We start from the raw sequence: 16678 nt of genomic DNA on the forward strand, positions 1-16678 counted from the left end.
GTATTTTTCTAAAATGTGAACAAAGCCCTCTATTATTCCTCGCAGCTGGAACACAGAGGGTGAATCTTTATAAAAGGTGTGTTTTCTGCCCAGAGATACACAAAGCTAAGCAATATCTTGCAGAGATTTTAATTTAATCTTTCATGTAGCCAGGGAGTTTTAAGCCCTAGTGCTTTTAATTTATGTTACCTCATAAATTAATAATATAGGTATGATGGAGGATAGCTCATCAGATTAAATGTGTCATTTTATAAAGCAGTTTGGGGAATCAAAAAGTATGAAGTACTCTTAAATGATGCATTAGGTGCACAAATCATTATATCTGTTATTTCTGGACTGGACAATGGTTGAGATGAATAATAATTTAGTTACAGTAATTTTATTTTAAGCTAGTGAGCACTTGCACAAGAAGTAGGAGAGTGATGCTGGCATGCTCTTCCGTGGTTTTCCAGAGCTCTCTGTATCACTTCCACGCAGGCAGTCCTGCGCCATGACATCCTTGGTGGCAACCATGGGAGAAGTTCTCCCTGAGCAGTCTACACTTGGGCACAACCCTGGCAGCATGTGATGGAGCTGATCAGGGAGTATAGAGCAGCTGGAAGTGAATGCATGAGTTCTGGTTTGCTGTGAAGAGTGACTATCTCCCCATGGTGTGGACATGCTGATGGTCTACTTCAGCTAAAACAGCAAGTTCCTTACCATGCAATATGGTTCAATCATAAGTCCTTAATACTTCACATTGGGGCCTAATACTCAAAATCTGATAAAGAAACTGAATAAACCTGCTCTAATACTCAATGTGTCACTAGCAAATTTACTACTATTATACATGGTATAAAAAGGGAAAAAAAAAATCTGTTTTTCTGTCATAAACCAGCCAAAACCGGTTTATGTCCATGAAGGTATGTTCTTCTTGTGAGACTACAAAACATAAAAACTCAGGTATTTACAGCATAGCATACATACTGGTGCAATGCAACAGGAATAAAAAAACTGTAATAAACCATATAATCTGTGCAGGAGGGACTGCACTCTATTCCCTTTTGTGTATTTTTCCTGGTGGTTGCTGTTTTTACATGCCCTCTGACTGTACCGGGAGGTACCCAAAGCACACGTGCTGGATCCATTGCCCTCAGGAAGGGGCAGTGTGAAAGCTCTGCCTGTGCCAGGGGGAGGGGAGGCTGAGCAGCCCAATCCTGCTGAGGTGGATGGGCAGGTATCCTGGGGGAGCTTTGCTGCCAAAAAACATTAGGTACCTCATGTTGGATGGATTTTAGCAGCCTGTGTAGGCAAGATCTGAGAACCCCTTCCTTTTCTACTTCACTGCTAAGGTGACTTAGACATCATATTTCCACCTTTTCCCACTATTGCCTTTTAATTTATCTTGTTCCAAATTCCTGCCAGAGGGCTCAGATAAGATGTAAAATATAGATGAAAGTGAAGGATAAAAGAAGTAGAAAGTGACTATGCCAGTTTCTTTACAGTTCTAGGTCAGAATTATCTTATTTTAACTACCCAGAAATCTGTGAATCCCTAATGTGTCCAACCACGCCTGGACTGCAAGCTTTCCTGAGGATGGTGATGCCTCATATAGAGCTGCAAAGTCTCTGTGTATCTCTTTATATATCTGCACACATATGTAACATGGAAAAAAAAGGAATAATTAGGAGAGGAGGCTGGACTGTAATGCCTGGGTTTACTGATGTATAAAGGTGACATCTCAGCTGTAATAGAGCAAGCAGGTGAACAGTGGATAATTTCACAGTAACTCTTGGTGCAGCACCACCAAAAGGCCTCAGTGTAGATAGGTGACATGCTGAGGCAGACAATTTGTAAACACGTGGCAAGGGGGAGTTCTCCCTCCTTCCTGAAGGACTGGCTTCTCCAAAAGAATAGGAAGTACAAGGAAATCAGAGGTCTTCAGCGACTTGCTCCAAACCACAGAACAAATCTGCAGCAAAGCTGGGAGGCTTTGCTCATTCATCCTCCCTGACACGCAGAAAAACCTCTCTAAGTTAACTCTATTCAGTCTGCTTGTCAGACACACAAATGCACTCTTTATGAAGCCTGGGCAAGCCTACTGCTAATGATGTCCCCTTGCATCCCAAACAGGCTGCAGGGCTTGCACCTACTCTTCAATTCAGCCCTCATTTAATTAATGAAAGACATGAAACTACCAACTGTATCAATTTACTGCAGCAATGTGTACAGTGCTCTGGGTTTTTAACCCCAGGGATCTGGCAAACCACAACGGCTCATCCTGGAATTCAGCACTATTTAAAACATTATCTGAGAGCAGCTGGGAAGAAAAGTACTTAAAACCAAAGAAACAAAAAGCTATTTGCTTTTAGGCTGGAATTTGTTGCTGGTTTTAGATTAAGCTGTAGCTTTCTGTAACCTCCATACTCCTCTTATTTCTGTATTTGCTGTGAACAAATACAACCTGAAGACTGAAGCTCAGGAAACATGGCACTTATGAAAATGCCTTTAGAACTTCTAGATCCTGCTCTAGAACCTGCAGTGAATGGTCATATCCATTATCTGCAGCCCCCACACTATTTAAAAGATGAAGAAGCTGTAATGACAGCTAATCAGTAACATTTCTTAGCCCTAATCATTTGAGGTAGAGCATTTCCTGCGTAACCTGGTTTCTTAGATTTTTCTTGTAGTAAGTTTCCACCTTGCTGCTGTGCAGCTGGGAGCTGAGAAATGTGTACTTCTTACTGTTTACTTTTCTGAGCTACTTCATTAAAAGTCTATGAGCCCCACTGTGTAACAGAAGGGGAAAAGGTTGTTCACATCCTTCCACGTATCAGGGAAGCTCTCTGACATGGGACATCTTGATGGCTGAGTCATCCCATCTGTCCCAGACACCTCTCAGGCCAAAATGAGCAGAGCAGAGCTGAGGGAGTGCTCAGGGAGAGGCAGTCTTCAAGCAGGCAGAGCATCCTCAGCCTCTCCCGGAGGACGAGCACTCAGGGCTTGCCACGAGCGGCTCAGCTTTGCGGGTTTGGCTTGCTCTGAAGACAAGGTGTGCTGAAGACAAAGTGCTGCCTTTGGTTATGACTGCGCTTCCTCCCGGAAATAAACATAGCAGCTCAAGTTTAACTGGGATCAGAGCTTGGCCTTTGATGTCAAGGGCGTAGTGCCAGGAAAATACTGCAGCACTTTTTACTCAGCTATTCAAGGCTCTGCTCTAGTCCTGAGCTTGGAAAAGCTTACTTAGAGAGCTTACTTAGCTTGCTCAGAGACTGACACAGAAGTCAGTCATGGGTAGAGGAGAGAGATATTAATTAAAAAAAAACATATATGCAGAAAACTCTGGATAAATAATTGCAGAAAATGCAGACTTTCCTTACATGACTTGCATGTGTTGGAAATAAATCTGGATTTCTTACTGCTGGAGTAAAATTATATTAGGAATAATAACAGCACCTAGCACAGGACACGCAATGAACTCAGACCATCCTTTAACAAACCTGGAGAGAAAAGCAAACACAAGTTTGATGTAACGGACTGATTTGAACAAAATGTCTGTGAAACACAGAGCAGCATGCAAGAGCTCCAGGATTAAAAACCAAAAGCTCCATACCTGTATCTTTGCTTTGGAGACTGCTTTTCAGCTGACTTAAAAACATGTCCAAGATAATACAAAGGAAAGAATAAAAAGTTCCAGTTTGTTGCAAACCACGTTAGAGTGAAGGGTGCATCGAATTTCTTAAAGGTCAGTTTTGCTAGCTGGGTTGAACCCGACCAAGAGGAGCAGACACCCAGGACCACGGCCACACCCCAGAAGATCTTCTTGAGTTGCGTCACGGAACATTTCCAGCAGCAGCGGTTCACCCTTCCACTGCCTTCCGCCCCAGCTTGCATCTGTGCTTCGGCTGGGGCTGGAGACTCCCGGGAGCGCTCATCCCCTGAGGAGAAGAAAACACATGGCTTACTAAGGAAATCCATCCTGTATTTTACTTTTCAAATCTTAGGCCCGTCTGAAGTCACGTGCAAAGGAACCCACCGGATCTTGCCACAAAATGTCCTTTGTTTTTAGATCATTGCAAAGCCTCTGGTTGAACTGAGGCATAATTAGAATGCAAATAACAATTATCGCCTCTAGATTTAGAAGCCCTTGGGTAAAATGGAAGTGAAAATTACATGTTGCTTTGATGTACATAGAAAGGCTTAACACACCACTTAAACTCGTGCTGTTAGGATGTGTAAATGAATGAAAAATGTGGTATTGAGTTTGATAAAGCAGCAAAAGGAATTATAACAACACTTGAAATTGTTATTGTCTCGGAAAATGCAGAAATGGCCAGTTTACGGAACATGGTGTTTCTTAAAAGAGAAGGAGGGCAACATATTTCATCCTGAAGTTAAGCAAAATCACTGCAACTTAAATAGCATGATTAATACTGAATTGGATCACCAGGCACTTCAGTGATCCCCAAAAAAACAAGTCCCCTGTGGCTGTAGCCAGATAGCAAAAAGTAGATCAAACCACATGCTTCCCTGAAGTCCATCTCTGACCAGGCAAGCCTAACTTTTTTTAGTTCAAGTCCTGCACAAAGACTGGACTGGAGCTTTGCCCCATGATAACTAAACCTAGCATGCTGCTGGATATTTGTCACCAAAAAACCTTGCCCCTTCACCCCTCAAACGTGAATTGTTACATCCCTGCTATCCTACAGCTGTCAGTCGACAATGTATGCAGCTTGTGAATGAATGAGCAAAGAAAGGTTAGCTGGTTGAGTTCTCAGAGAGATCAAAACGTGCTGGCAGACCTCAGCAGCAGGCCACTGCCTTCAGGGCCTTCTACCTGCCTTCCTTAAGTTCACGCCATTCAACATCTGCTGAAGTTGCCAGTCACCCACACACAACACTCAGCAGTGATTTCTCTAAGAGGCTGACTGCAGTTTAGTTGGCCCATTCACCTAAAGCAGGAAGTAACAGTAGTTCACATTGAAATCCAGGGATCTACAACTTCAAAACTGTCCAGAATTTACTGCTTGCATTGAAAGGTGAAAACACATAAGTCAAGCCAGGACAATGAGAGACTGTATAATTGCCAAACGTTTATAAATATTCAAGGCAGACTAAGAAAGGTCCACATTAAAAAAAAAAAAAAAATCCTTCCTTATCCTGGTGTGAATTCCTATGCGGAATGGAAAATCTCTTATTTCAAGCTAACCTATATTTGTATAGGTGACCTAATACATTATGAAAGAAAATGTTTCTTTCTAAACAACTATTTAGTTATTTTCCTACAGATAAGAAATGCATGATCTGAGCTAAAAGTACCATTAGGTTGCCTGGTAAAGCTGTATTTTATAATAAGAAGGATTGTGGCCTCTGTTTGATGGCCTGATATCTGACAAGAATGTACATCAGTAAAGATATAAACATCTAGCCTTTTTGTGTAGCTTCCAAAGACCTGATCTCTCCACTTATTTCAGTTTTCAATAGAAGATTGTGTGGGCAGCCTCCTACATAACAAGAGATGCACCAGCAAGCAAATGAATTGTCCAAAGTTAATGTGACCTTGTATTAAACACATAATGGAAAGGTTTCAAGCCACCTGCCAAATGTTTGAATTGAAAAACACATTGCCTGTGAACACTCAGCTCATTCAAAATAATTCTGACATATTTTCTTAGTAATACTTTGCTTGTAACTAATGCTTCTTGCCTCACTTGCTGCACAGACCAGTGTCAGGGTTCAGTTTACACCAAACAAGGGCAGACTCATTTCTTTTAACTTCACCATGTAATGGGCAGTTGCTGGCGCCCTCTTTGCTATCCACCACACAGGTCCTAGAATGATTACTAAATTTTTCCTTTCCACTCAAGATTTTCTTCTGGGCATTGTCACTGCAACACCAAACAATTCACACATCATAACAAACTTCACCATCCTTCTTCCCTTGGACCACTGGGTTTCTGCACACAGCAAAAAACAAATTCAGGAAGCCAGCATGCCAAATGAGAGCTTAAGAGGAGTTTGTGTCTCTGTGTCAATGCAACTTCACTCAGAGTTTATGTAGTTTTACAGAGAGGTGGGCAAAAATAGTCCTCCTTCTTGAGACAGCCTGTGGGGTAGCTGCCATTTGCACCATTCTGCAGTTACTCGCCAGGGAAACAGGAAATCAGGATTTAAACCACTCCTGCTGAAGATATTTAACATTAGGGAATGTGCCTAAAGCCACTAGGATATATGAGATTTTAAGATGAGTAGGTGCTCTGAATCACAACACTGAAGCAGTGTTATTTTTTCCTAAAATGAGAATCAATCACAACTGTCTGATGCACCAGACACTCAACATCTGGCAGCGCAGTGCTGACAGACAGCCCAGTACAGACACTGCAGTGAAGATCTTCCCCCCACGAAGGGCTGCAGCCACCTGCCCAGGTCCCCATTGTACTGTGCACGTACACAAGAGTCAGCAGTTCATCTGGACAGCTTGCATGAATATCACTGCCTTCTACTCTGTTCCATGGCCATTGCTCCCGAAAGCTGAAGTTGCTGATGTTTTCTCTGCTACATAGGCAGAATTACTTGTCCAGGTATGTCTAATTTTGTGTGAAACCCACCAACAGAAACATTTGCTTTCAGCAATAGACAATACCGCGTGTATAACTTCTAAAATGAACTTGCACCTGAAAGGTTAACTTTCTAGGGATGTTCATTCTTTTGATGCATTTACAGACTGGAGGGACTAAAAACTTGCCCAGGCACAATGGATTTCACAACGATAGGGGTAACAATCACTGCCTGATGACTAACAGCTACAAGCTGAGATTTATAATATCTGTTAGTATCTGAAGGATCTGTCAGTGAAACTTTATTGTGTCCTCATGATTGTTTGTGCTGCTGGAGAGTTAGATGCCAAACAGGCACAGACTCTTCCAGTGGATGCACCACTGACCTGAAGGATACCTGTGACTTAATCTGCCCCCAAAAACCAGATTTTCTTTGGAGAGGGTGGACCCTACAGATGATTGAAACTCATGTGGTCTCATCCTCTCATTTACTGTGGAGGGCACTTGCCTGCCAGCTGGAAAACACAAAATCCAGAGCTGTAGTTTGCCTTGTCTTGTCCCTGTGTCTCTGCTGGGGACATTTTCCTCACCCAAATCACAAGTGCACAGATGGGGTGACGCTAAATCCACACATGGCTGAAAAGCTTCTCTCTCTCTCTAACACTGCAAAAGAGTCAGCTGGCAACAGAATGCACATGAATTTAAAGATAGGAAATTGTCTTTTTAGAATCGATGAGGCAGGACATTGAAGAATTTTAGTTCTGCAGACTTTTAATGGGTTTCTTCCATTGCTTCCTGCAGCAAACTGCTCTGTATGCTACTGTATCCCCCCAAAGAGCAAATTAAGATACTGAGGTAGAGGAAAAATGCCTATCTTGCTTTTACTAATTTTGGTTTTTCATTGTCCCTCTTGCTCATGCGTTTTCCTTTTTCATAAATCCCAAATGGAACCATTCCTCCTCCTTCCCTTTTTAGTCCAACCTCTGCATTCAGAAACAAAGGAAGGAAATAATCCCCAAAGCTACTGCCAATGCCATTAGCCTCAGAAAACAGCTGTTTCCTTCTGTTTCTTCTATTATGGCTAAGACCCCTATCAGGTGACTTTGGATACCTGTAGAAAGGGCCAACTATACCCAAACTATTTACTCCACAGACCCAGCTAAAGGCCATGAAGCAAGAGAGGTGTGGGAAAGCACTACACTTTAAACCATTAAAGGTAACACCTTTAAATAGGCTGTCCAGGCCTCTTCTAAAGTCTGTACAAGAGTCTTAAGACTCCTGTGCACAGCTAGACAGCTAAAGGGCTTACTGAAGGACCACACTGTACCTGAATGTGTGTATTAAAAATATGATACTGATAAAAACCAAGGGTGGCATTCATCTTCTTAGTTTGAGACATCTGCCATGCAGACTTGTGCATCTGAGACAGTGATTTACACTTTCTGCATAGTTAGTAGACAGAAAAAAGACATTTCCATAGCACGATTTATCTCCTCCTAAAGTGGATGATTAAAACGAGCCAGATGAATCACTCCCTCTGAGTGCTTGTTTCTCTCCACCAGCTCCAAACAGTCTGGGGCGACGAGCTGGAAGTAGGTGTCTCTGGTGTGGGTGTCTGAAGCAGGGTGAGATGAGTCCCACCCCTCCACCACTGCTGTCAGGAGCAGAGGGTAAAGCCACCACAGACAGCGCTGGTGGACTCAGAGCTGTGCAGTGCCACATGAACATATTTAGCTGTCATCAATGACCTGCTTTAGCAGCTGTCAGCTAGTCAGCAAATCAGGGAAGGAAGCATTACACAAGTGCTGGGTGCCCTTTCCAACCCTTCAGAGTGAGAAAGTGACCCTTACAAATGAAGGTCCTGCCTACTAGGGACCAAAACATGTACCTAATGATAATGCACAGCTCTTCCAGGTTCCCCAGGCTAGGAATGTGCTTCAAAGTAAGCATATTCTCAAACAGTTCTTTAAATCAGGCTTCTAGAAAAAGTTCAGATAAAAAAAACCAACCCTTACACATTTCTCTGACAATTACAAATGAGACATCCTGAAGGTATTTCCATTTTGCCAGCCTGTCAAATGTTTTGTAACTGCTTGAGCATTGCGCAGAACCAGTTTGTAAAGCTTGCAAAAATATACGCTTATCATAAAGGGGGGAGAAAGAGCTGAGGGAAGTCCTGTGAGACTGTGCCTCATCCTCAGCGTAGTTAGAGCTCTAGAAATCTGTGACATGGAGAGGGATCATGGCCAGATACTACCAAGGCATGTTCTCACAGCCTTGAATGCTGTGCGACTTCTTCACCCAGTATTTACTACATGGAGAGATCAGTGGGAGACAATTAGAGCCAACATACCTGAGAACACACACATGGCTTCTGATGGTGGTCTTCTGGATACCCAGTATTATTTGCCTCAGTATCAGACTCACAAACTCCTCAAATTTTGTTTTTATCCCATTCCTGCCTATCACAGTTTTTACCCTGTTCCTACCACACTAACCATGCATTATTTAGATGTTCAAGATTTTTGAACTAAGCTGTTAAAAACCAGCTGAGGCATCATCCTGTGAAGAGAGGATGAAATACCAAACTCACAAAGTGATTTACATCTCTAATTACCACTGTAGCTGTCTAAACCTGAAATGTTGATATTTGTTCAGATTTGTTGCCCAGGCATTTTCTTTGCAGTCAGTCAGGTTAAAGAGTGAGGTCTCAGGGACACACTTGTTGCCTGGCAGACCACCCAGCGCAGCTTTCTTGTGCCATTGTCAGTGATGGCCTCTCCTTTCACAGGTCATCCTGGTGTCTGGTTTTGAGAAACTGTTAATGTTTCATTTCTGAAGCCAGTAATCTCCATGTATCAACCTTCCTGCACAGTTGTAATGAGAGCATACACAGACCAACTTCTGCATCAAGGGACATTCCCTCATTTTCCAAATTAGCTCTAGCTTTGCCAAAGCTGCTTGTAGCAGCTGTAACCTCCTCACAATCCCACTAGAGCTCATCAGATGCCAAAGAATCTGGTCCTGGGCATGCCAAAGGACCATGACTCCTAACACCCATGTGCCTCTCTTACACCCAGACTCAGGATTCAAAGACACATTTGGGATTTCCCATCTCTCATTTTGGGAGTCATCTCCAAGAAAAATCTCTATTCTGTATTTGAAGAAGTCACTGGAACAAGGCTAGGTCCTCACCTTTTATCCTCGGGGCAAGTGACCTCCTGAATTTATGTTTTCCTAATAATTAAGGATATTTTCTATTCTGAGCCAACCAGTTTTGCAGCTATTTGGGCTCCCCTGGCCTTGGAGGGGACAGTTTTTTTGGCAGATGGATTTCCTGCTCCTAGCAGAGGGGTGGAAGGCTGCTCTATGCACTGATCTACTGAAGAGGGGCACACACTCCACCTCCAGTTTTTGAAGGAAAGGTTTCAGCCACTTATGCACCAACTCAGCTTTGAAACAGAGTGGCAAGTACTAAAGACAATGAGCAATAGTTAGGACGGACATCTTAGCATAAAGGACAGCATTATGTAGTGGGCAAACCAGATGATTCATCCTGCAGCCTCACCAGTGCTCTCTGGCAGTGGTCAACAGGCACATTGATAAAGGAGATGCTGCTATCCTTTCCAGGTTTTGAAGAGGATCCTGAAAAAAATCCCACTCCAAAGAGCCCTACGGAAAATAGGCAGACAGGGAAAGTGCTGGCATGGATGGAAGGCTCAGTACAGGATAGGAAACCAATGAGGAGCATGCACAGCAATGGGGGAAGCGGCCAAAGCTCTGCAGAGGTTTGTGGTGGGAACTGCACTCTTCACCATTTACCACAGCTACCTCACCATGGGACTGAGACACAAGGTGACAAAGCTTCCTAATGATGTGAAGCTAGGCAGGTCAGCAAGGGCAGTGGCCAGCTGCAGGGGATGAGGAATGATGTGACTGGGTCATACACTGGCAGATGGAGACGTGTGCTGATAAAGAGGTGCAGTAAACAAACCCACATGCTGCGCGCTTGGTGATGGCCTCTGGCCACCAGGGATTATGAGCTCTTCACAGGACGCTCCATAGGAAAGTGCAACTCAGTGTTCAAGAGAAGTGAAAAAAAAAATAACTGCCAAAAATTACTAGGAACAAAGCAGAAAAAAAATATTTTTCTACATCTGGGCAAGCTGCAGCTCTCAGCACGCCCACACTGTGAGAGACGAATGGCTAGAAAATACATGTTCCTGTTCAATTCCACCAAGCTGGAGGCAGGACCCGATGGACTTTTGGTCAGGCCCATATGGCAGCTGCATGAGATTTTTGAGGAAGCTGCTCCTGGATTCCTACAGGAAAGCTGTGAGTCCCTGTGGGTGGCTGGTGTGTGGGACTGTAACACAGCACTGGAATGACTTTGGGTTTGCTCACAGTTCCCCAGTTTTTCAACCATGGTTGGGGCTGAAGGTCTAAAAGATCAGTACTCTATCTTTTACTGAATATCAATAATGTATCACAATGGAAAAATTACAAAACCCCATAAAACCTTATTAAATAAGGTTTTAAATTACAATATTTGGTGAATACAGCATTGCACAAATGGATTTTTAGATGCTATTTGAGAAAAGTTTAAAGTGCTTTCTTTAAATACTTTGCTTTTAGGGTATGAGATAAAAATAATTTTACTTAATTTGATCATGAAATAGAATTACTAAATTAAGAATAAATAAATACAGAAAATAGTTTTAAAGTTCACAATAGAATTATTTTAAAGAACAAACACAGGGTATTAACCTATTAGGTCAGAAGGTTTGAATTTGCTTGAGGCTGCAGAATAAGGGATGTAGGTATATGAAAATAAGGAAAATTGCATGAACAAAAACTCAAAACAAAAAAAAAGCCTCCTGAGCTCAGACCCTCTTCTGCTATTGAAATTCTCAGTATAAATTAACTAATTATTAAAGTGTTACAATAATCTGTGCAGGCTATTCAAACTTGTGTGATTCTCTCACTTTAATTTCAGCAGGGTAGAAAATAGGACTTTTGGTTCATTGACAATCAAGGTGATTCTCATCTGTGGAAATCTGTCCTATATTACTGATATCACCAGATCATCCATATAGCTTGATTTGTTTTAAATAGGCCTAAATTTCTTGCAGGAGGTACTCTCATATCCTGAAGTATAATTCACAGATATAGTGGGGTTTATCACTGATGGTTAATATATAATAATTCCTGTTTTATCCTGTGCTAAATATTATATCTAAACTTACTAAGAGGTGGAATTAAATAATCTCCACATATTTTTGAAGATATGCCAAATTCTCCTCCCTAGCATACATATGCCCTTCTGCCTCTGTCAAATGTGCCAGCAAGGCTTTCTGCAAAATACATATTTTAATTCCTGTTAGTGATATATAAAAAGTTATCAACTTCATACTGCAGCAATTTGGACCTTAATCCATTTAATTAATCTTCAGAGGCAACTGCCTTGAAATTCCATTAAAAGTGCTGCATTCAAAGGGGCCTGAATATGATATTCTACTTTGAATTTTATGAGGTGAGGAGTTCCCCTGAATACTGTCCTTATTATTAATCAGAATTCATGACCAGAATCCACAGTGAAAATGGAAGATGCTGGGTGCTTTTTACAGTAGCACCATTTGGGACTGGAAAGTAACCACATGCAAGGAGTAACCCTGATTATAAGTTACGTGTTCTTGATATTATTCTGCATTCCATTCTTCAATAAAAATTGGATTGAATCTTACAGTGAGTTACCTGGTGAGGTCACTGGGAGTTTAACCACTTACTTTGAGGAGTTCAGATATAAGCAAAACTGTATTCTGGGCAAATTTTGATCAGTCTGTTCAAATTTCAGACTGAATAAAGGGTTGAGAGATGGTAAAAAAACAGTCTGGATTCTCTGCAGGAAGCTACTGTAATAATTATCCAGGCATTTGAGTGCTACATGTCTTTCTTGAGTAATAGTTTTATCTCCAAGGGAATTCAATTACTTATATACTAATATAAAAAGCACATTTATATCAGCACATATATACAGGGTGATAAGTGAATTCATGCTAACTGTGGAGGCTTTGATGACTGCACTTTATCCAAAACAAGATAATGTTCTTTCATTCTTGAGGAGCTTTCAAAAACCCAGAGCTGCCTGGCTTTCAAGTAAGCACAGTTTTAGACAGAAGACTCTGCTATGGCCCATTGGTTTCTTCCACAGTGAATTCCAACTCCACCTGATTTTTCTCTTAGAAGCTAACAGCTTAACATGATATTGAACCTCAAACACAATGCTTTTCTTAGGTCCTAAGTTCAGATCAAGTAGTCTGTTCTCTGTCAACCAATAACTAGATACTAGTGAGGACTTGACATGGACTTGAGCGTGCTCACAGTGGTTAGAGTAATGCACGTATATCCACAGAAGTCCCCACATGATTTACTCAATGATCTCCTGGAAGGAAGAAGAGATGCCTCCTCACCTCTCAGCAGCAAACTCATCAAAAGCTGAGTCTCCTTTAAAAAAATACAGGTTTGGCTAGGCCCATGTGGGCACTGAGGTACTCACTGTAACTCCATGCAAAAATACATTGCGTGCAAAAATTCTAGTTTCTATTTTCTCTCTGATACTTGCCTCATCCTCTTTGCAGTGAGAAAGGCTTTTGCAACCCACCATTCCTCACTTGTTTCAGTCAGCTACAGAAGACAGACTCATGCCTTTTTCAGTCACAAATTAAATATTACCCTTACTGAGAGTTGTGCTAGGGAATTTGAGGTGATTGTGGAAAAGGCATTTCGAGCTCTTACCTCCTCACTTCTTACTTTTCATGACTGAATGACAAGGCTTACAGAGCTCACACTTGTTTGGATTTATTCAGTTGAGGAGGCTTAGGGTCAGAAGTAGTGAAACTGAACTAAATGTATACCTAACACTTCCAGAAGAGCCAACATACAACTTTTGTATAACCAAAGGGTGCTTGATCTCCTGTCAAAATTCATGCCTTGAGTAAGGCTCACAAAATTTCCAGGCTGGGTACCCCTGCATTATGTCCAGATAGAGGAGATCCATGTGTTTGGAACCAGGCAGCTAACATGGGAAATTGGGTACCTGATTTCTCCAATAGATGATGGGCAGCCCTGCCTAGAGGCAAGCCAGCCCTGCACTGCTGGAAACACCTTGTTTCCCGTTGCCTTTGATCTTATGCCGCAGTGGCTGTCAGCAAAGCTCAGCGAAGACTACAAAGTGAACCTACTCTTTCATTGGCCAAATTCCTCCTTCTGCAGGATGCTATCCAGGTCTGCAGTGGCATCTCACAGTTTATAATTAACAAAGATTAACTGAGCTGTGGACTAAAGGTTGGCAGTGGTGCTCCAGCCAAGCGGAGAGAGTTGCTTCCTACATAAGTGAATATGCTGTACTGAGTATAATGTGCTAGGAAAGCAACAACATAAATAATCCTATGTATGAGCCTTGTTGTTGGGAAATTGCTGGGGAATACATGTGGAGCTAACTTAGACTTTTATGTTGAACTAGGGGTCTTTTTGGAACTCTCCTTACACCAAGCTACAAATCCTACTGTTTACAATTGTCAGCCATCAGGAAAGAAGTACAAGATTTCTTTTACAAGATTTATAAAATTAAAATACAGGAGACAGTGAATAATATCTTCTGGTGACTTCAGATTTATTTTTTACTGGTTCTTGTTCCAATTTCTCATGGGAGAAGCCTATAATTAAATAGGTGGATTAGTAATCTGCTTATTTTTTGAAAGCAAATGCCTAAATTGATTCAAGATGACTACAAAATGCACCTTACTTCATTTAGGGGAAAGTGGGTGAAATGTAATGGTCTGTGATCTACAGAAGGACTGAGAAGATGATCCAATGGATGCTGTCATTCTTAAGTTCCATGAAACTAATGAAACTACCAAAATGAAACTACTGTTTGTCCATTGTGTGTACACACTGTCTCATTTCAGCTACTAAAGTAAGGAATCTTAGATAAATCTTTAATAACTTCTCTTTCTGCTTTGTGATGCATTAAAACTGCCTTGGCATTAGTTTAGTAACATCAAAATGGTCTTATTTTATTTTTGTATTATTTGAGGAGGGGACACAATGCAGAAGTAATGAGTCACCTCCAAACCTATAACTCATGAGTTTGCACAGGCGAGACAGCAGACAAAACAACCAGGGGGACATGATCAAAGATAAGCTAGAGGGACTCCCCAGTGAGTAAGCTAGCACAGCTAAGAGCAGTTCATTTTGAGGCTGCTTAAAGCCTAAGAAAGCATGGTGCCATTTGGGAAGTGAGCCAGGTGTTATGCAACAAGAAACTCCTCACGCCTTTGGAACAAGATCTTGGCTATCTGCTCAAATGTGCTGTTGTACTAAGTGAAAATATTGCAAGGAATACAAAAATTGGGCAAAAGCTGCCTTGGGCTAAAGCCAGAGTGTAATTACTGTCCATGTGTACTTAACACTCCGTACCCACGGAAGAAGGCACTGCTTTTCTGTCAGCTGAGTAAGTGACATTATCCTGTGGTAATGGGGTGCATGCTGGTAGGTCCAAAGGAGAAGCAGACACACAGCAAACCTAAACCCCCATTCATGTGAATTTGTCACCAGCACCTTCACCAGTTCTGGTCAGGAGAAGGAGAAAACTGCTACCATAGCTAAGGAGCAAGAACCAGGTGGGTTAAGGTACCCTGACCGCTCACACTGAACACTGTCCCCTGTGCAGAGAGGCAGCCTGAACACAAGTGAACACTTTCAAAAATAAGTTCTCCATGCAGAAGCCAACACAAATTCCTTAGCCACTAAAACACCAGCCTCTCCTGGTCACCAGCTGCTTCTGTCTTCTAGGATGCATGAGCACTGCATAGGTCTGTCATGTATGGCTTTCATGGGAAAAAGATCAGTGGCCACCAAATCTTGCTTCTACAGTTGTGAAGTCCTGGGTGAGATGTTCACACAGCCTGCCCTAGTGCTCAGTCGTACAAGCATTGCATAACTAGCAAAACCTTTGGATGCCACCAGCAGAATGCTGCTAATAGTTACTCAGTATTTATTCAGAAATGTATTTGTGCATCATTTGAGCTTATTTCCCTAAAAGGAAGCTTTAGTCACTGATTTCAATAGACTAAGGCTTCTCTGACCCTTGTTGTATCTATCCATGGCCCTCATGACCACAAAGATAGGTGTAGGAAGTTTGGCAGTCTATTCCTATCTACTGTAGGTCTTTTCTCGCCTGCTCTGTCAAAAGATGTGCTGTTGTTTTTAGGCAAGTTGCTTCATTCTGCAGTTTCTCAGCTGCTGCATCTGCAAAATGAGGATAATAAGAATCTCCTCTCTTAAAGAAGCCGACTGCTACTCATGGAAGTTTTTGCTGTGCTTGGGATCTTTAGTTTGTGCTTGCTAAAGAAGTGAAAAAGATTGATTATTAAAGTGATTACAGTGTTGATATGCTCGTGATGAATTCCCTGCAGGCATGCCAATATACTAAAGTCCAAATTTATTTCTCGTTCATACTTATACAAGTCCCTGCAACTCCAGCAATACAGGCAGGGTTACTCCAGCTGAACATGTGGTTCATCTGGTTCCACATCAATCAGTTTAGATGTTTATGTGCAATAACTGATAGCAGAGAGGTGTCTTTTTTATAAGAAACTTGGAATATCACCAGCCAGTCATTCCTGACAGAACAGTGCAGAGGAAATGTGCTATAGGGGAGGCTGCAATAGCAATTCTTTGGTGCTGAAAGCCTAGGAATAAGCAGCTCCTACTAGGGGCTAATTAAGTGGAGGATGTGTTTTCTCAGGTGTGGTGATTGTTCTGCAGTTCTTTGTCAAAGCTGATGTTACCTGTCTCTGGAAGATCTTAAGATGCAGAACAAAAATGGAGATATTTACCTTCCTGGGGAAGAGAAATCAGTCCTCAAAACACACTGTGCTTTCATGTACAAATAGGGTGAAACCAGTCAATTGGCTGGTCTGAGAGGAAAGGCCACTGCAGTGTGGACAGAAATTGGTGAGAAAAATAACAGAAGAAAGAACAAGAACAAATCAGGCACCAAGCATACAGTTCTCAAAATACGAAGGGTGTACAATGGTATCAGGCACAGAAAACACATGGTATGGTTACTGCCTGCCTGA

At 42.0% G+C, this 16678-nt stretch overlaps 1 protein-coding gene across 2 annotated transcripts in view; it reads right to left on the reverse strand.

The window, feature by feature from the left end:
- Window positions 1-16678, reverse strand: part of SLC35F3 (solute carrier family 35 member F3) — a 170360-nt gene that overhangs the window by 41754 nt on the left and 111928 nt on the right. For both annotated transcript variants that reach the window (XM_064413821.1, XM_064413822.1), the window contains one exon: window positions 3593-3917. In XM_064413821.1, coding sequence (XP_064269891.1) covers window positions 3593-3917 — 325 coding nt within the window. The remainder of the gene's footprint in view (window positions 1-3592; window positions 3918-16678) is intronic.

The sequence above is a fragment of the Passer domesticus genome, chromosome 3 (assembly GCF_036417665.1).
Source record: "Passer domesticus isolate bPasDom1 chromosome 3, bPasDom1.hap1, whole genome shotgun sequence".
Lineage (NCBI taxonomy): Eukaryota > Metazoa > Chordata > Aves > Passeriformes > Passeridae > Passer > Passer domesticus.